Consider the following 21746-nt stretch of genomic DNA (forward strand, 5'->3'; position numbering starts at 1 on the left):
TTCCTCACTGTATTGACTTATTACTTGAACTCAGTCATGCTGTTTTCCACTGTTTTACAACTCAGTCACTTTTACTCAGTTTTGGGACTTAAATGATATTTTCAAATGATGTTTTGGGCTGAGAACTATTGTTTTACAAATCCCCGAGGGGCTTGTGATGATTTTCGGACTGAGTGTGGCCGAGGGCCAGATGTGAGGATACACTGAGTGATATGAGGCCGAGGGCCTGAGATACATATATACTCCACGAGGTGGCCTGAGTGATGTGAGGCCGAGAGCCGAGATTTGATGCCATGAGATGGCTTGATATTGCGCTTGGGCTGTAAGGGGCCCCTTCCGGAGTTTGTACACCCCCAGTGAGCGCGGGTACCCATTGTGATCTGAGAGTGAGCCCGAGGGGCTGATGTTGTTCTGAGAGTGAGCCCGAGGGGCTGATGTTGTTCTGAGAGTGAGCCCGAGGGGATGATGTTGCTCTGAGAGTGAGCCCGAGGGGCTGGTACTATTTTGAGTTGTTGCCCGAGGGGCGGATTTCTATTTGTTATTTAACTGCCAAATCACTTTCTTTACTTGTTGAAAAAGGGATTTTACTTGATATTTTACTGTTTTTAAGTGATTTTACTGCTTCGGTATAGAATGCTTTGTGTTTTCACGTGTTTTCTTTCTTTCAGCCATTATTTATATTTATTACTCACTGGGTCGGAGTACTCACATTACTCCCTGCACCGTGTGTGCAGATTCAGATGTAGCAGGTCCCGCTCCCGAGTGCTGACTCATCCCAGCCTCAGGCGGATCTTCGAGGAGACTTTAGGTAGCTGCTGGCGTTCGCAGCCTGGAGCTCCTCTCTATCTATGTCTTTACTTTCTATTCTAGCATTGAGACTCTATAGTTACATTTGAGAATCCATTATCTTAGACGCTCGTGACTTGTGACACCCCGGTTAGGGCTGTGTCGGGATAGTTTTTCCACTATTGTTATCTTTAATTCCGCGAACTATTGCTATTAAATCATGTTTTAAAACTGTCTTATGTTAATTAACTGCTTAAGGAGATGTACTGTGTTGGTCTGGCTGGCCTTGTCTTCACGAGAGGCGCCATCACGACCGGGTTCGAGGTTAGGGTCGTGACAATGGCACAGTTATTTATGAGTGCAGCCACACTTGGATTTGTGCGGACCGTACTTGGATTTGTGCTGACCGCACTTCACCATTTGTATACTGCATGTTACTAGCTTGAAACTCTACTGCTTATATGGTGTCCTCCGATGCTTACATGAATCTTAACTGCTCTGAATCTTGTATATCATCTGACAATTCTCTTTGTGCATACACAAAAAATAGTACGATCAAGAGGACGAGGAGAGTCTTTCTAAGGGAAGGGGTGAACAAGGGAAAGGTAGAGGCAGAGGTGCTATGCACCCGAGTGCCCAGTGGGCCATAACAAAAAGGGCAACTATAGGCCGGGGGAGAGGTAGAAGCCTCTCAGAGTCGAGTTCTTATGCCCCATCTAGGGAGGCCTCAGAAGGGAATTCTGCGTCTATACTTGAAGAGCACAACGAAGAATAATCTAGGGAACATGGGTAGTATGAGCCTCAAGTTGTGCCCTCCACATCTCACAGTACCTCCAAAAGCTTAGTTAGTACCATTCATGAGTCCAATATAGCTGCTCAGGACTCTGATTCTGATGATGCTCCAGATGACGGAAGAGGGAGAACAAGTGGAAAGGCTGACATGGCAAGAACTAAGAAGAAGGTGGTATAGGAAGACCAATTTTTGAGCCTCCAAGCTTATACAGACTTGTAGATGTGGTGGAAGGAAAGATCACTAGCTCACGAAAGGTAATTCCTCCTCAAGGACTTAGATAAATACAATTCCGCTCTTTTGGAGGTGTTTACAAAAAGAAAGGGGTGGATGCAGTTTATAGAGAAGCTGATAGATGTAAAGGAACACCTTGTCTAGGAATTCTATGCCAACACGACACATATTCTCAAAGGGACAAAGATCACCAATGTGGACAACCTTAAAGTCAAGTTTGATCTGAACACTTTGAATGCTTACCTCGGATTTGAGGATGTGGAGCCAAAGGCGTATTTGGCTAAGTTAGCAGAGAAAGAGAAGGCTAGACCATGGCTCGCAGAGATTCTTGCACCTAGGCTTACTCCCCCTTGGATAGGCCCCGGAGTGTCATTCCTTCTCAACACTCTGAGTTTTGAGGATAAAAGGTGGCAGACCTTTGTGTGCAGTAGACTTGACCCATGTCTAAATGAGAACAACTTGTTGTTGGAAAGAGCAGTGTTGGTAGCTTTGATCATGGCCAGATACCCAATCAATGTGGGTGCTCTAATATCGGCCAATATCTCTCTTGTGGCGCAGTAGGGTAACACATCATACCCCTACCCTAGTACCATCACTGAGTACTTGATTGACGCCAAGGTGGAGCCCAGGCCATTTGACACGTAGGTCAAGCCAACTGGTCCTTTTGAGTGGTATAAGTTGCAAGATCCAAGGAACCCAAAGAAGAGAACTCAGCCTCCTACTACTGCTGGCTAGTCTGATGAGCCGGTAGTCGTAGGCTCTGGTCCCTCCGATATCCTGTCTATTTTAGCTGAGCCTTCCACCTGTGCTAAAGCTACCATTCCTAAGCCATCTTCAGCCCCTCTCCATTGCCTACAGCAGCTCCGAGGTAGGTGCCTTTGCCTATATGCCCATTGTCTGCCTTGTAGGTATCTCAGACACTAGTGAGCCTCAACAACTGGATGCAGACAGCTACTTTAAAGTTTTTTTGGTCAAAATAAAAAAAATTGATCAACCAAGTGTATATATGTACATCTACTAATCCTTTTTGACTCTAGGATTAGTTCTCTATAGTCAATACCTATCTAAGTAGCATCTCAACCTATACGTAGAATCTAAAGAGTCTGCTACTTCTATATAAGAAAACAATTCAGACGCTCTAACACTTTTTGCCATTTGTGATACCTCCTCCCTCTAGTATGTAGCTGGAGAACAATTTCTCTTATTCTATACCCACTCTCTTTCTTTTCCTATTGAAACCTTCGACTATACCGTTCCTGCCAGACATGGTAAACAGTAGCAGCAAATAACCATCTTACTATTTCTTGTCTTGCTCTGCCTCCCCTCGTTCTTTTAGCCATCCAATTTAGTTCTTCATTCCATGTAGTTATCTGTTTAGGTTCTCCTATCCATCGTAGAAAGGTAGCCCATATTTGTCTTGAATAAGTACATCCAAAGAACAGATGTGTAAATATTTCATCCTCACTTGAGTTGCATAAAACACATTCCTTAGGGACATGAATCCCCCATCTTTCCAGTCGATCAATGGTAGCCAATCGTTGTCAAACCGCAAGCCATAGTATGAACTGATGTCTTGGCATCGGCTGTGTTCTTATAGTGAAGTGTTTCCAAGGTACTTTCTGGTACTCTAAACATAGAGATAGGTATGCTTTCTTTATGCTGAAACCTTCCTGTGTAGCAGATTTCTGCAGTTCCACTGTAAGGTCCTTGTACCTATACCAGTTCCTTGCATAAAAAATCTTCCTCACAAGCCAACATGCTTGTTTAGGTGTTGGCATAGTTGCTAAGTCTCTATTTTTTATATAGAATCCATGAATCCACAGAACCCAAAGAGACTCTTTTCTTATGATCACTACCCAAAGAATTTTACAGATTGCTGCTTTGTTCAATGTGTGAAAGTTAATGAGATTTAAACCTCTAGCTGACCTGGGCATACATAGTTGTTCCCATGACACTAGTGCCTTCCTCGATGCATCACAACTTCCTGTCCAAAGAAATGTTATGCATATACTCGTTAGTAATTGAACTACTTTCTTTGGTAATAGGAAGACTTGAGCCCAATAAGTTTGCATCTCAAACAGCACGCTTTTGATCAATTGTAACCTTCCACTATATGATAGCAGCTTGGTAGTCCAGCATCTTATTTTTGATGTCATTCTCTCTACTAAGGGCATACACTGCTGTATAGTGAGCTTCCTAGAAGAGAGGGGAACACCAAGATACTTAAAGGTCATCTCCCCTAAAGTAAATTGCATTTCAGTCAAGATTTGTTCCTTCAGGGTTATTGGGACACCAGTGATATACAGAGAACTTTTGTCCAAATTTGCTTTGAGGCTAGAAACATCCGAGAAGTGATTGAATGCTTGGAGCAATAGCTGGATTGATATTCTATCCGCTCGACAGCACATTATGAGATCAACCGCAAAACATATATGCACCAACTTCATCTTCCCACACCTTGGATGGTAGTTGAAGTCAGGGTTATGTTGTAGTTTCTTGAGGGTCCTGTTCAAGTATTCCATAGCCAGAACAAAAAGGTAAGGAGACATAGGGTCCCCTTGCCTCAATCCCTTTTTTGCCACAAACTTAGGTGTAAGCCCTCTATTGATTAGGAGTGAGTAGCTCACTGTAGTAACACATTCCATGATCCAATCCACAAACTTCCCAGGCAAGCCAAATCCAACAGTACACTCTTTAGAAAACCCCACTCCACTGAATCATATGCTTCCCTTATGTCAATTTTGATAAGACATCTAGGTGATAATCCTTTCTGAGTATAGCCATTAACTAATTCATGAGCCACTATAAGATTGTCCAGTATACTCCTCCCTGCTATGAAAGCTGATTAGGATGGCCCAACTAAAGAATCCACTACTGTCTTCAACCTGGCAGTGAGAATTTTGCTATAAGCTTGTACATGGTAGTGCAGCAATCTATAGGTCTATACTCTTTCACATATGGATTAGAGACCTTGGGTACTATTGTTATTGTAGTACAGTTGATCTCCTTTAATAGTTTCCCATTGTCAAAGAACTGTAGGATAGCCTGAGTAACTTCTTCTCCTATTATTCACCAAAACTTCTTAAAAAATTCTGCAGTGAACCCATTTATTCCAGGAGACTTGTCATTAGGTAAATCCACCAATGCCTGGATCACTTCCATTTCTATGACAGGTTGAATAAGATCTTGTTGTTGCTCTTTATTGAGGCATGGTCCATCTTTGGCATAGTAGATGTTTAGACATGGAAACTCTTGAGCACTTGTTCCTAGCAACTTTTGAAAGAAGCCTGTGAATTCTCTTTGCACCTGTGTAGGCTCTATTAATTGCACTCCTTGATCATTCCATATTGACACAATACTATTCCTCGCTTGTCTAGATTTGAGTTGAGCATGAAAGTACTTAGAGTTGGAATCCCCATGATTGATCCAGACACCTTTAGATTTTTGTCTCAGCACTCTTTTATGAATAGTAGACCATTTCTCTAGATCCTGCAGTATCTATCTCTCTGCCAAAATCAGTTGAGGATTATAGAGATCATTTCCCAATTCATTCTGTATGTCACTGAGATTTGACTGTAACTCCTCTAATTTATGATCAAGTGATGACATTTCTCTGTTCATGGTCGTAGTTACTTTCTTAATATGCTTCAACTTCTTGCATACTCTGTACATAGTATGTCTTGTGATGTTAATCTCCCAAGCTTTTTGAGTGGCCTCTTTGAATGCTTCCTGATGCAGTAGCACATTCAGCAATCTGAAGGGCTTGGGTAATCTCTGTCTAGGCACAATGGTAGATATGAGGATAGATGAGTGATCTGAGCATCCTGGATTAAGGTAACAAGCTTCCAGATTGCCATAATTGGTGAACTATTGATCATTGCCAAGAGCCCAGTCAATTAAGCTATCTATCCTCAGGATCTTGCTTGTTACTCCATGAAAACTGACATCCCTTCCTTTTGATTTGGCCCAGGACAACTTCATCTATACAGTCCTGGAAATCTTGTGTTTCTGCTTGTTGGACTGGAGCCGCATTAACTCTATCATGGACCGACAAAACTGTATTTAAATCCCCCATTATCACCCATGGTTCTGTCATATTGTTGTTGATCCTTTTCATCTGCTCCTAAATTTGCTTTCTACCTTCAATAGTATTATAGCCATATATGTAACTGGTATTGCAAGCAAATCTAGAATATTTGTCTTCCACATAGTAGTGCACTACTTGAGGATGCGATGATATAATCCCAACCGTAACCTGTTATGGCTTCCAACATACCCATATTCAGCCATTAGGACTTGAGTTATAGTATGCCTCTACCTGCCAATCAGCCCCCAATTTCCTCTTTATTCTCTCAGCCTTATTAGCTTTAACTTTAGTCTCAAGGCAACCAATTACAACCACCTTATTCTTCAGCAGAAAAGATTTTAACTCTTTCTGCTTGTAGGGCTTAATCAGCCCTCTAATATTCCATGATCCAAAAATCATAGAGGATTCTTATTGACTGGACTAGTAACCCTTACCACATTGCTAGTGGCTTTCTCTGTATGAATTCTTAAGGCACTGAACTTGTTCTTTCTTAGCATCCTCTTCATTTCAATGCTTGCCCGTATCTTATCTTGTATTTCTAGTTTCTTTATTATCTGCTTTCCTTTATCATTATTTTTTGTTTTCTCCGTAGGCATATCTTCAGATTATTGGCCAGTTGTGATCATATTGAAAACATCATTTGAGCTCTCAAGTTTTTCAACTGTTGATACATGTGTCTGTTCATTCCCCACATCCTTGTTTGGGATAGGATCATTTTTGGCCCTCCACTCCTTCTTTTGGTGTTTCCTCCCCTTGTTCACTTGCTGCTGCTTCCATTTACCAGTGTCATCTAGTTCCTTCTTACAGATGCCTGTGACATGTCCCATTTAAAGACAGTCATGACAAAATAGAGATTCCCATTCATATTCCACAACCTGCATTCGACATTGCCCATTGGGCATCTCTAATGGAATTTCATCTGGAAATAGTTGGGATATGTCCATTTCAATTAGCATCCTAGCATAAGCAATTCTATCTTCCTGTGCTGTAAGCTTATCAGTGCAAATTGGTCGCCCTAGACAACTGGCTATTCTGCCCAAATTTCCAGTAGTCCAAAATTGGATAGGTAAATTTGGTAGCATTACCCACATAGGAATGATTTGGTCAGGCTCATTACTCATCTGAAAATCTGGACAACATTGCTTGAGCACTAGAGGTCTATGATTGAAGGTATACGGCCCATTCTGCAAAATTATGTTCTTATCTTCCTCACAATCAAATTTGAACATGAAGTACCCATCGTTATGGAGAATTACCTGAGGTGTAGTGACTAAGTTCCATACTCCATAAACAAATTTTATCATCTCCTTGAAAGTAGGATTTCCTTCAATTACATACCCAATTAAGGCTAAACTCCATTTATGGTTCTGCTTTTCAGTTTCTTGTGGGTTTAATTTAACTACCTTGACAACGTCCTTCAGTACCAGCGGATAGTATTCAAGTTTCATTCCCAATTGTTGCCGTCAATTCCCTTTAACCACTTCCGCCATAGTAGGCTTAATTTCGGTAGACTTAGCCGAGAAAGCGAGCTTCCTCGCAATAGTTGAAGCTCCTACTTCTGGATCTTGTGGAGTCTCTTCCTCTCTTGGAGGAATCACCGTTTGCACTACTGTTGGAGCACTCCCCATCCCTGGCATCCAATGCATCAATTGAATCGGTGCTAGTTTTTGGGGAACGCCAGATTCTGGTGTTATTTACATGAGGGGCAAGCCTATGATACTTGAAACTTTACTTGTGATATTCCTTTGTGAGAGAAGAGTGAAACCTTTATCACTCTAGAAATTGAGTGTTAAATATTGAAGTTAGCATGGAAAATGGAAGGTAGAAGAGTAAGATTTTGGAGTCCACCATGATTTACATGAAAGAACAAGAGTCATTCATGAGGCTCAAATGTCACACTAGAGTTACATACAAGTTGCACATTCTTGGAAAACTTGACACCTGCTTTAGAATGCATGAGTATTGTGGGTAATTGTTGGTCCCAACAAAATATTAATGACTTACAAATGACTCTTTGAAATGAACTTTCACCGAGGGGAAGAGGGAACTAATCTTTTTTCTTGAGGACAAGCAAAGACTTAAGTTTGGAGGGTTGATAAGTATGAATTTTAACCACTTATTAGTACCTTCTTGCTTTAGTTTTTAGTCCGAAAGTAGTGATTTTTATTTTTGATCTAATAAAAATGTTTGAATTTCAAGTGTGCTAGAAAATGTGAACTCAACGAAGAAATCTAACTCTAAGAGGAGATGCTCCAGCTCAAAAAGTCAAGAGGACAAGTGCAAAGAATAGTGCGGTCCGCAGAATTCCATCCGCGGTCGCAAAAGAAAAATGCAGCCCACAGAAAATGATATGCGGTGGTAGAAAAATCACTAAAGCTTCAGAGGATTTTGGCAGTAGTGCGGTCCGCACACCAAAGTGCACTCACACTTGAAGTTCGCACTGCCAAGATTGAGAGATCAAAGAAGATGCAATAGAACAAGTTTGAAACCTCCTCAAAGTGCAGTCCGCAACAAAATTATACGGCCGAAAAAGCTGAAGTGCACCCGCAGAAGCTTATGCGTGGCCGCAGAATATCTTCAGCTGAAAGCACCAGCAAGAGCAACATCCCAAGGTGCGGAACGCAAATGTAGTTGTGCGGCCGCAGAACCCTCTGAAGGGCATTTTTGTCAGAGAATTTTAGAGCACTATAAATAGATGAGGAACAATTTTTTAGGGCAACTGTTATACTGTAGAAGCTGCTAACGGTTATATTTTGCTATTTTGGTTAAATTGGAGCAACCATTAAATAAGACCCATTAATTTTTCTCTTTAATTCTAGTTTTATGTCTTCAATTACTTCTTCTTTTTATTTTTTCATGTCAATGATTATAAGTAGCAAGATTTTATCTAGGGTTGTGATCCAACCATAGTGTGTAAAACTTATGGGTATTTAATATTAGTGCTTGTTATTGGTTGGGTGAATGTTATTTAACCTTGTTCATGCTTTATATCTAAAATTAATGGTTACAAACGTTGATTCATGCATATTTGACATAGCTCTTACTTGGGAAAGATGAACTTAGTCTAGGAAACTTCGCTAACAAGAAATTGAACTAGCTGAAGTTTTGATTAGTTTGATTAAAGGATTTGAACTAAAGATAGGGATAATCCAATCTGGGCTCATAATCAATTATTTTTGTTGCTACCCGTTTGGTCTTGGAAAGCCAATTTGGGCATAATCACTCTTTAACCGAGAGATATTGAGTGTACTTGAGTATTGAGAGTCATAACAAACATCGATCTACCAAGCAAGCATAAATTTATTCTAACCATTAGGTTCACACCTAGGATAATGTTACAACCCTAGGCTTTCCCTTTATTTGATAAAAATATCAAAAATATTTCTGTCATTATTTGATCACTAATTAGTTAAATCTCAAAGAAGTTAAATTAGATAACAATTACCCATTCTTGTTTGAAGTCTAAATTTAGTTATTTCAAGTTCTTTTCTTGAGTGTTTACCTTAACACCATCTTGAACTCCCTATGGATTCGACTATGACTTGCGTTGGGTTTTATATTTGCAACGGCCATTTCATACTCCTTAATTGAGTGTGAATTGGATGTGATCACTGATCATTTGACTTCACAAACTTTGTAGCAATATCTCTTTAGAGTATCTTTTCTCTGACGAAGTGACGGTCAATTTCAATGTGTGTAGTTCTCTCATGGAACACCTGATTTGATGCAATATGAAGGGCAGCTTGATTATCACACACAAGTTCCATCTAGCTGATTTCACTAAATTTCAACTCCTTGAGCTACTATTTATTCCAAACTAGCTCATATGTTGTCATAGTAATTGCTCGATATTCTGCTTCTGTGCTAGACCTAGCAACCACATTCTATTTCTTGCTCTTCCAAGACACTAAATTACCTCCTACTAAAACACAATTTCCAGACGTATAATGTCTATCAGAATGTGATCCTGCCCAATTAGCAACTGAGTATCCAATCGATCTGCTCATGGCCTCGATCCTCAAACAATAGCCCTTTACTTGGAGCTGATTTTACATACCAAAGAGTGTGGATAACTACATCCCAATGACTATCACAAGGAGAATCCATATACTGACTTACAACACTCATAGGAAAGTAAATGTTAGTGCTAGTCATTGTAAGGTAATTTAATTTGAAAAGGTAGCCCAAGTCTACTGGGTTCGCATTTGCGATGAACACAGGGGAGAGCTTGTTTGCATATGTGATATACATGCTCGCATTTGCGGAGGTCCAAGGTTCGCAATTGCGAACTTTTTATCGCAATTGCGATGATAGTAGAGATGGAAGGGTTTTCGCTTTTGCAAGTGATTTTTTGCAATTGCCGGGTTCAAAATTGCGAACCCCAGGTCGCATTTGTGATATCTACGACTAGACAAATAGCTGAAGGACGGGATTTTTGAACTCATTCTCACATTCTTGAACCCTAGACTCGGTAGGAGGCAATTTGAAGAGGGGGTTTTCACCTACAAACCTTTGTTCTAATCTATTTCAAGTCATATTCCATCAACATATCTTAGATTTTAACATCAAAATCATTTGAATCAACGTAGAAATTTGTGAAACCTTGCCAAGTTTTAGAAAATTAAGAAATTGAGTTTTGAGAGTCGATTTGGACTCAGATTTTGAAACTAATCGCATATATGAACTCGTGGGGTCATGGGTAGACAGAACCTACCATTGGACCTGGGTTTTGACCGGGCGAGCCCTAGGTTGACATTTGTTGACCTTTTGGGAAAAGTATAAGGATCTTAACTTTATCTATTGCAATTGAATTCCCTAGCATTGTTTGATGATATTGAGTCGATTTTGGTTAGATTTGAGCCGTGTGGAGGCGGATTTTAAAGGGAAAGCTATTTTCGAGTGTTGAATTGGCCTAGTTGAGGTAAGTGTCTTAATGTGGGAGAACTACCCCTTAGGATTTGTATTGTTTGATTTAATTGTGCTAGGTGAAATTCGTGTACGCAACGTGACTAGTGGGTACACGGATTATACGTAGTATTTGAAGGGTTTAGGCTACTTAGACTATTTCCACGCTTTAATTGAAATGCCATATTATGTTCTAAATTCTCATAGTCAGATTATCATTAATTGTGTTAGACTATCCCTAAATGCTTTAGTTGACTTGTTTAGTATTTCTTCTATACCCTACTTGCTCACATGCTTTGGTTGAACTTGTTGTCTCCTTTATTGTTACATGCTATCTCTTCACTGTTAATTATCATTGTTTAAGTTGTTGTTCGTGTTATCTCTTTCCATATTGATTTTTGTTACTTGAAGTAATTGTTCATGTTATCCTTTTACTTGTTGATTTCCATTATTTGAGACTCATTTATCTCTTTTATTGTGAAGTTAGTCTTATCTAATATTATGGTTATATATTATTTCTCTCATTGTTGAGTTATTTGGTGATGAAGTTGTGGTAGTCGTTGATACGTTGAGGTAATGTTGCTTACTGTTGAAACATCTATCTTATTGAGCATTTTCATCCATTGTTGTTATTGATATTCTCGTATACGTTGTGGTGGAGCCATAGGCTATTGTTGTGGAAACATTGATATTGTTGTTCTGATATATGGGCGCTTGTGGTGCGAATTTTTATTGTGATATGATATTGACATGCATGCGGCGGTATAAGGCTTGGGGTTGATGTACATGCGGCGGTATAAGGTGGAACTTATGTGCGTGTTGCTTGTAGGGGAACTACGTGAAGCCACATGGCATCATAAGGTGGGCTAAAGTTCGTGTAGCTATTTCGGGAAAATAGTTTTCAAAACCTATTTTCAAATGTAAGGCTCACGAGGCGGTATAAGGAAATATTGTGATTGAAATTGAGAAAAGTGAATATGAGGCGGTACCTCGGTTGTGATTCTTGATTATACGAGGCGGTACCTCGGTTTCAGTTTCATTATACACGGGGCAGTACCTCGTTGTGATTCTTGCTATTCGTTTTATGTTGCAAGGTGTTTTGGTGGAAAATATATCTTGTTGTGTCATTCCTTATTTGTTCTAGCAGTTGTTGTTCGTTCATGATCATTGTGGCACTTTAGTTGCTTCTTTTGTGTTATATCTATTGTTGGTTTCCGGTACTAGTTCTTGAAATATCTTTCCGTATTAGTTGTTTCTTCACTTTCCATTACATATTCATATTGCAAATTTCATACTATCCATTACATATCCTAGTAGGTGTCTTGACCTGGACTCGTCACTACTCTACTAAGGTTAGGCTTGATACTTACTAGGTACCATTGCGGTGTACTCATACGACGCTTCTGCACATTATTTTGTGTAGATCCAGGTACGTCTGCTCGTGTCGGTCGTTAGAGGATTGTTGTATCTGCTGCTTGGGAGACTTCAAGGTATACCTGCTCTACATCCACAGGCATCGGATTCACCTTCCCTATTTTACTTCCTGTTGCATTTTTTTCCGGACACTGATGTAGTATTACTTTAGTTGTATTTTGTAGAGCTTATGACTCAGTTCCACCGGTTTTGGGGTATGTATTGTGAGATTATGTTTTCAGAAAGTTTTTTAATCTACTATTCAGTTGTTTTCAGTAACTTGTTAATTTTTATCTGTTCAGTTATTATTATTTGTTAGGCTTACCAAGTCGTAGAAACTAGGTGCCATCACGACATCCTACAGAGGAAAATTGGGGTCGTGATAGTAAAACTTATGGGTATTTAAAATTAGTGCTTATTATTGATTGGTTGAATGTTATTTAGCCTTGTTCGTGCTTTATCTATAATTAATGGTTACAAATATTGATTCATGCATATTTGACTTAGCTCCTACTTGAGAAAGAGGAACTTAGTCTAGGAAACTTCGCTAACAAGAAATTGAACTAGTTGAAGTTTTGATTAGTTTGATTAAAGGATTTGAACTAAAGCAAGGGACAACCCAACTTGGACTCATAATCAATTATTTTGATTGCTACCCATTTGGTCTTGAGAAAGCCAATTTTGGCATAATCACTCTTTATACGAGAGGTATTGAGTGGGTAATTGAGTATTGAGATAGCAAACCTCGATCTACCAAGCAAGCATAGATTCCATTAGGTTTACACCTAGGATAAGTTTACAACCCTAGGCTTTCCCATTATTTGATAAAAACATCAAAAACATTTCTATCATTATTTGATCACTAATTAGTTAAATCTCTTAGAAGTTAATTTAGATAATAGTTACCCACTTTTGTTTGAAGGCTAAATTTAGTTATTTCGAGTTCTTTTCTAGAGTGTTTACCTTAACACCATCTTAAACTCCCTATGGATTCGACTACGACTTGCATTGGGTTTTACAATTGCACGGGCCGTTTCATACTCCTTTATTGAGTGTGAATTGGATGTGATCACTAATCATTTGAGTTCACAAACTTTGTAGCAATATCTCTTTAGAGTATCTTTTCTCTGACGAAGTGACGGTCAATTTTAATGTGTGTAGTTCTCTCATGGGACACCTGATTTGACGCAATATGAAGGGCAGCTTGATTATCACACACAAGTTCCATCTAGCTAATATCACTAAATTTCAACTCCTTGAGCCACTATTTGTTCCAAACTAGCTCATATGTTCTCATAGTCATTGCTAGATATTCTGCTTCTATACTAGACCTAGCAACCATATTCTATTTCTTGCTCTTCCAAGAGACTAAATTTACCTCCTACTAAAACATAATTTTCAGACGTATAACGTCTATCAGAAGGTGATTCTGCCCAATCAGCAACTAAGTATCCAATCGATCTGCTCATGGCCTTGATCCTCAAACAATAATTCTTTACTTGGAGATGATTTTACATACCAAAGAGTGCGGACAACTACATCACAATGACTATCACAAGGAGAATCCATAAACTGACTTACAACACTTATAGGAAAGTAAATGCTAGTTCTAGTCATTGTAAGGTAATTTAATTTACCAATCAGCTTCCTATATCTTGCACGATCGGTAAGCGACTCCCCCTGTCCATGCAGAAGTTTAGAATTTGGATCCATCAGAGTGTCAACAAGTCTATAATTTGTCATTCCTGACTCCTCAAAAATGTCATAGGCATACTTCCATTGTGAGATCACAATACCTGAGCCAGACTGACCGATCTCAATACCTAAAAAATACTTTAATCTGCCTAGATCCTTACTCTAAAAGTGCTGAAAGAGATATTGCTTCAACTTAGTAATTCCATCATAATTATTGCCGATAATAACAAGATCGTCAACGTAGACCACCAGATAAATATAGAGATTTGAAGCAGAATGGTGATAAAATACAAATTGATCAGCTTCACTAATAGTCATGCCAAACTCCTAGAGAACTGTGTTGAACTTACCAAACCAGGCTCGAGGAGACTGCTTTAGACTATAAAGTGACTGGCGCAAGCAGCATACAAGGCCACTAGACTCCCCTTGAGCAATAAACCAGGTGACTGCTCTATATAAAATTTATCCTTAAGACTACTATAAAGAAAGTATTCTTAATGTCCAACTGATAGAGAGGCCAATAGAAAAAGGTGGACTGATGTTATTTTAGTTAGGGGAGAGAAAGTATCATTGTAATCGAGCCCAAATATCTGAGTATATCCTTTGGCAATAAGATGGGCCTTAAGTCGATCAACCTTGCCATCTAGACCAGCTTTGACTACATAAACCCAACGACAACCAACCATAGATTTACCTTAAGGAAGAGGAACAAGCTCTCAAGTAACACTCGTATGTAAAGCAGACATCTCATCAATCATAACCTGACTCTATCCTAGATGAGACAATCATTCAAGTGTAAACTTAAGGATGGAAACAAAGAACAAAGAAGATACAAAAGCATAATAGGGCGATGACATACGATGATGCCTTAAACCGACATAATGGGGATTAGGATTAAGTGTCATCTGCATACCTTTCAGAAGTGAAATTAGTGAACTAGAAGGGGACAAGTCCGCAGTAGGAGCAAGGTCAGGTGCAGGACATGAATCAGCTGGGCCTCATGTTAGGCGCGGACGACGACGATAAGTCAAGAGTGGTATTTATGTGGTTTAGGATCTAGAAAGAGCAACACTAGACTCCTCAATGGTTGATATGGGCAAGACTTTTATGGCTGAGGGTGTAGGAAGAGCTAAAGTAAACTCCTCAAAAATCGGTATATATAAGACCTCAGATATATCAAGGTGGTAAGAATAGGTAAAGTAAGGTCTAGACTTAAAAAATATGACATCAACTAACATAAGGTACCTAAGGAGATCAGGTGAGTAACAACGATATCCCTTTTGAGCACGAGAATATCCAAGGAAGACATACATGAGAGCACGAGGAGCTAACTTATCTTTCCCAGGGGCTAAGTTATGAACGAAACATGTCCCAAAAATACGAGGGGGAAGAGAGTATAAGGGTGATTGGAAAAACAATACTGAATGCAGTATCTAATTCTGGGTGGAAGATGAAGGCATCCGATTAATCAAATAATAAGCTATGAGAACTGCATCACCCCAAAAATGCAACGGAATACGAGACTCAATGAGAAGTGTGCAAGCAATCTCAATGAGATGCCTATTCTTTCTCTCTGCAACCCCATTTTGCCGAGGGGTATAAATACAAGATGCCTGATGAATAATTCCTTGAGAAGTCATAAATTGCTAAAACAGAAAGGATAAATATTATAAGGCATTATCAATGCGAAAAGTGCGAATAGAAGTACCAAGTTAATTTTTTATTTTAGCAAAAAAAACTCTAAATATAGAAACTAACTTAGACTCATCTTTCATTAAGAAAAACCAAGTACATCTTGAATAATCATCAATGAAACTAAAAGAATAACCAAATGCCAATGTTGAACTGACTATATTAGGACCCCATATATTAGAATGAACTAAAGAGAAAACTGACTCTGCGTGACTCTCAACCCTACTCGAAAAGGTGGCTCGGGTATGTTTCCCAAGCTGACACGACTCACAATCTAATGTAGACAAACTACGCACCATATTCTGAAGCTTGGATAAACTCGGATGTCCTAAACGTTTGTGAATTAGGTCTGGAGGGTCTGTAACTGGACATACTGTGGAGTGATTGAATGAGTTAAAGTAGTAAAGGCTTTGTGATTCATGCCATGTACCAATCGTCTGTCCCGTACTATGGTCCTGCATAATAAAAGAATCATCAATAAAATATATTCTACAATGGAGGGCACGAGTCAAATGACTAACATATGCAAGACTAAAAGGACAGTAGGGACATAAAGAATAGAATCTAGAGTGATAGAAGATAGAGGATTAGCTTGTCCAACTCCTTTTGCTTTAGTTTGGAACCTATTGAAGGAACTTATTATATTCTTCTTCAGATAAAAAAAATCCTCGGTTACATGTAGTCTCGGTCTGAGCAACATGAGCATTTCTGGGTGGTCGACCATGTAAAGAATAGTACACTTCACGAGTGTGTCCAAGTTTATTACCATAAGAACATTTGGGTCGAGATCTTCCAAAACTACCTCCTCCTCGCCTATTCTCCAGTGTTTGAGAAGCCAATCTTTCACTGTATGGGATGTGAGAACAAAGGAGTCAACTGTCTGTAATGAGATCACTAGGTGACTGGGTGCTGCAGCAAGGCAAAATAATCGAGAGAATAATTCATCAACTATAGGGACATTCGGACTAGCCAAAATATGTTCACGTACTGAATCAAGGTCATTAGGAAGTCGAGCGAGTGTAAGAACTTGAAACATCTTCTATTGTTGCTCTTGTTGCTTTTTAATACTAGCAGAAACTGAATCAACTTCTTAAATTCCTCTATGACTGCGTATAGTTGTCCTAAGTAAGTAGACATATCCAACTCCTGTTTCTTCAAGTTTTTTATTCGCGATATCATATCATAGAAACGAGATATGCCCCATTTCCCAAACTAAATGACATGTCTGGAATGGACGAAACAAGGGCATCAACTTGGGACTAATAGATCGCCACAAGATACTACATAATTGAGCATCGATCTTCTCCTAAAGTGCTTTGGCCTTTTCATATCCTCACTAGCCTTTATGGTTAAGTGGTCTCGAACACCTTGACCCTTGCACCACAACTCAACAGAGGAAGCCCAAGCTAAATAGTTTGAACTTATCATTAAGGGCTTCGAAGTAATCATGCAGCTTGAATTTCCAGAACCCGCATTTTTAGAACCAAATACATCAAATCCCAAAGGCGTTGTTGGACAAAATAATCAAACACTCAAGAAGTCACAAAAAAAAGACAACCAAAAAGCAGAAAAAGGAAAATGTCGCCACCAGAAATTTAAAACAGTCCCTGGAATTTGCAACGAGTCGTCGGAAAATAAAAAAAGTTGTCGAAATTTGGTGTAACCTGGATGGGTAGGTTCGAAATTACCTCCCGAGAAAAATATTCTGAAGAAGTTGGGCCAAAAGTGGTCGAAAGACGTCGCACGCACCAACGTGTGGGCAGACGCGCTTGCCAGAATCACAGGTTCTACTGGCGCATGGAGGCACAGCTGTACCAGAGAAGTTTTCTGGGGTTTTAGCACCGGAGCTTCCCCTAACTCGTGGTGGTATCAATTTAAAAAGCCATCGGAGAGCAAGTGATGAAAATAACCTAAAATAGTCACCGGAAAGAAGCACAACGTCTGTCCCGGACTCACTGGTTATTGCACAGCGATAGGTCTCTCGTATTTGCTCGGATACCATGTGAGAAAGCACGGAAAATAATATATTATTATTATTATTATTGATGTGTTTAACTATAATACAAGGACCACAATTTATAACAGTGCAAAATACATACACTAATCATATTCCATGTGGGACTATACTTATTTAAAATTATATTAACTGTCCAATAAATAGTTTATATCATTTACTATCTTATCAAGTTTTATTGAAAAACATCAATTTCTTTGTTCTTCCATATTCATATGTCAAGATCTATTAAACTCTTACATTTTTTTTCGAATTTAAAATGGTATATTATCGATACTTTTAAAATTAAAAAGAACATATCATTATTTAGGTTTTATATTGATTTTTGTGTTTAATTATTAAATTCGATTAACCTTGAAAGCGTACATCAATGAAAAACTATTGTTAGACGACTAAGAAAATAATTATCATGTGTTACTAAAAATTTTCTCCCATAATAATATTTGAATAAACTAAGTTTGTCAGGTTTTCAATTTTTACCAAACATATATTCACTTATCAAAACTTTATCTATAACTTTAATAAAGTAAGATTGAAATAATATTCATGTAAGAAAAAAATCCAAAAATCCGAAAAAAATCGACAAAACCAAACCAATCCATCCCGATATAGTTGGTTTGATTTTGATAAAAATTGGACAAATGATAATATAGCATAGTTAAGTAAAAATTCAATAAATTTTTTGGGAAGTAGGAGATGGTTGTAAAAGTTCAGCAAGTGTGATCGACAAGGAAACATGAAATTAGTACATTAGCTTCCCCCAACAATATTAACATCTCTGAAAATTTTGCAGAGTGCATAAAAAGAGTTCAATTGCACAACTCATATTCAGCACCATATGCTTACTCTTTACATTCATTCTTAAGCAAGACTGAAAGAAGTGACAGTATTCTCCACAAACTTTTTAGCTCCCTTGAACCATCTCTTGTCACCAGCTTGTGCTTTGCAAATATAAAGTTTGCCATCATTTACTGTGGCTGTGATCAATTGGTGCTTCCCACCTTCATTTCCATCAGCAGTTCTTGTCAATATAGACAAGTAGTAATACGGTTTCCCTCCCACTTCTGCACTAGATGTCTCCAATACGTTTGCAATAGCCACTGCATCAGATTCAAATCCACCCTGCAGTGCCACATTTTTGTATCACAATATACAAGTTCAGGTGATGCTTAATTTAGCCTAGAAATCCGATAATTCTAACACATTATTATGGAAAGAACTTTAGTATACATAAATAAATCTCACCTCTGAATCAGTTTTGCCAGAGTAGGCTTGTCTTCCTAGCAGATAGTCCACCTGCACAGAAAAGCCAAACCAACGCTCAATTGGTCGTGAGCAAAGTGAATTCTTGCATTTTTCAGTCAACCAAAGAGAAAAATGCATACTTAACAAAGGGAATGCTGAGTCTCTACAAAATGGATAACAATACTATTCTTATGACTGCAGAGGCGGACCTAGGATTTAAAGGTCGGGGGTGTACTTTTACGTTCAACTACAATCTGCTTCGTACATAGGGTGCCACTACTAATATATCAATATTTTCCGAAGACATATACAATATATACATAAAAAAAATTGCTGAACTTTTTGGGTACCAGTGACTCCTCTCTTTACAACATAGGTTCGCCGCTGCTTATGAGATTCCTCATTACTAGACTTGGTGAACCTACTATGAAGCATATGTATAGGGAGCTCAACCAGGTAGCGGATAGCCTTGCTAAAACAAGCTTCAAGCACAATGGAGAATAATTTTCTTTTTCTCTTTTTGCCTTTTGATACCCTCCTTATTTTGGAGTATTAGATTATTTTGACTCAGAAATAAAAGAGACTAGTTTTACTAGAAAAGTTCTTAGTTGAAATGTCACTAAAAAACTCTCTGCTTTCCATATTAGTTGTTACCTTACGCTGCAATTTTTTTACGGAAAAGCATGGGCCTAGAGCAAGATAACTCAAGTGGAAGAGCCGTATTATAGGCGGCCTTATTGTGCGGTTAAAAGAGCACTTGTGTATGTGATGCAAGTAAACGTTTACGAAAGCTGTTGTAAAGTTTCGGTTACGGAACCTATATATTATATAAAAGTCAGAAAGAAAGAGAGAGAGAATTATATACCTGAGAGAGGAACTGTTCAGGGGAACCAAAGTCAGTGATGGACTTCTTGTCAGTAGGGGTGATAGCGACAATGACATTGCTGGTGGCATCAAAGTTGTCTTCAAATCTAAGAACCTGACCAGGGTACTCTACTTCCTTGTTTGGGTTCCATTTTGATGGAATTTGCAGCTTGAATCCATCTCCGTTGTATGTCTGGAAATCCGTGTCTTTCTTTGGCTTCCCAAAAACATTTGCTGCATCACATTCACAACAACATCATTTTCTGACCTAGTTCATCATCTTAATTATGCATCACCCACAACTAATTTCTAAATAACCGCCCTCAACTTTGTCAATACATATGAAGCATTTCCAATAATTACAAGCAGTAGCGAAGTTAAGAATTTCGTAAAGGGTATTCAAGATTTAATATATATCTATAAAAAGTAATTTTTAACTTACCTACGTAGTATAATTTTCTATATACTCAATATAATTTTCCGATGAAGGGTGTTGAACAACCTTCGTTCTATGTGGCTATGCCACTGATTACAAGGAACATTTGAACTCTGATTTCTATCTAATTCCCATAGTAAAAACTTTAAATATGCTTGGGGCATCAAAGATGGTCGAGCAATCAAAATCACCTCTATGTCATTTCCAAACAGCAACAGGTATATATCCCTGATATATAGGCAATTACATGAGGGATAAATTAGTGTTTAATAATTGCAATGTCGTTCATTTATAAATATATACTGTTAACACTTAACAAAAAACATGATGCTGTAACAAGTAACAACAATTTACTTTTAGGAATAGAGGAGGCAGGGCATTACGTTCCTCTGGGGATACTTTTACCAGCGTGCATTCTATTAAAAGTTTATATTTAGTGCATTGACACCTATATTTCTCGGACACTCTGAAAATGTCGCCAGGTGTATGTTGGATTCTTCAAAAGTAGTGCATTTTTAGAGGAACCGGCACAAGTGCGATAACATTTTGGAGAGAGTCTGCGTAACATAGATTGACAGCATAAAAATTTTCACATTATCCAAGTTAATTTGATTCGCAACAACAAGTAATCTCTAGAAAAATATAACACGTAACACACAAATAAAGTAGTGATCTACTACATATGGCCGATTAAATTGCACAGTGTAAAAGATTTTTACACTATCACTGTATTATAACTTAAACTGATATGGTAACTTGAAAATTATAGTAATAACATGTTATACCTAATTATATAGCATTGATAGTGTAAAAGTTCTTTAAACTGTCAATGGATATTCAGATAAAATATTTTTATCTGAATATTTCAATTTAAAGTTAAATTATTGAAATTGAGAGTGTTAAGTATGGATATAGGGGGGAATACCAGCTTCTCCATAAGCAGCATCAGCAGGGGAAACCTTGGAACCAATGGCAGCAGAACCAATGAGGAGTGTAAGAGCCAATCTACGAGAGACAGAGACACTGTTGACATTATCTTGTTGAGGTGCAGACTGTTTTTGGGCACGGCACACCAATAATTGGTTAGGCTTGAGTGATGGAACAATACCCCTTACTAATGGAGTTCTAGCTGGAGTTGACAATGCATGATGGTGCAAGAGGCATTGTGTGGAAGCCATTGATCTCTCTCAAAGCTGCTATTGCCTTTTTTTTCTTTTTCTTTTTCTTCTTTGGCTTGAAACCTACTTTGTTATTTTTTTTTTTCCTCCTAAAATGGTGATGTGGGAATGTTTTTGGATTTATTTTGTGATATGTGAAGGAGAATTGGTAGAGATGATTTGTATGTGGAAAAAAAGTGGATATCTGGAAGATTACATTTGTGATTGGAGGATAAGCTTCTTGAGGCTGTGGTTGGTGCCAAGTGGACATGCAGATTACAGCTCTAATTTATTCTAGTGCAATATACTTTTTATTTTAGAGTCAAGGCTTTTTTCAGTAACATTTTCCTATCGATATATATAGTAGAACGTTATGGTACTAAGAATGTTTTAGATCTTCCGGCTATGGCATTATGAATTTTGGGCCT

General features: G+C 38.4%; 1 protein-coding gene across 1 annotated transcript; it reads right to left on the bottom strand.

Annotated features, from left to right (window-relative positions):
- Positions 1–18313: 18313 nt before the first annotated feature.
- LOC109242072 (oxygen-evolving enhancer protein 2-2, chloroplastic) lies at positions 18314–21498 on the bottom strand. Its single transcript, XM_019408901.1, has 4 exons — positions 21087–21498; positions 19727–19959; positions 18862–18912; positions 18314–18738 (listed from the first exon to the last, which is right to left on the bottom strand). Exons 1-4 carry the CDS (start codon positions 21337–21339, stop codon positions 18478–18480), a joined length of 798 nt encoding a protein of 265 aa, XP_019264446.1. The 5' UTR covers positions 21340–21498; the 3' UTR covers positions 18314–18477.
- Positions 21499–21746: the final 248 nt, after the last annotated feature.

Source organism: Nicotiana attenuata, unplaced genomic scaffold (assembly GCF_001879085.1).
Source record: "Nicotiana attenuata strain UT unplaced genomic scaffold, NIATTr2, whole genome shotgun sequence".
NCBI lineage: Eukaryota > Viridiplantae > Streptophyta > Magnoliopsida > Solanales > Solanaceae > Nicotiana > Nicotiana attenuata.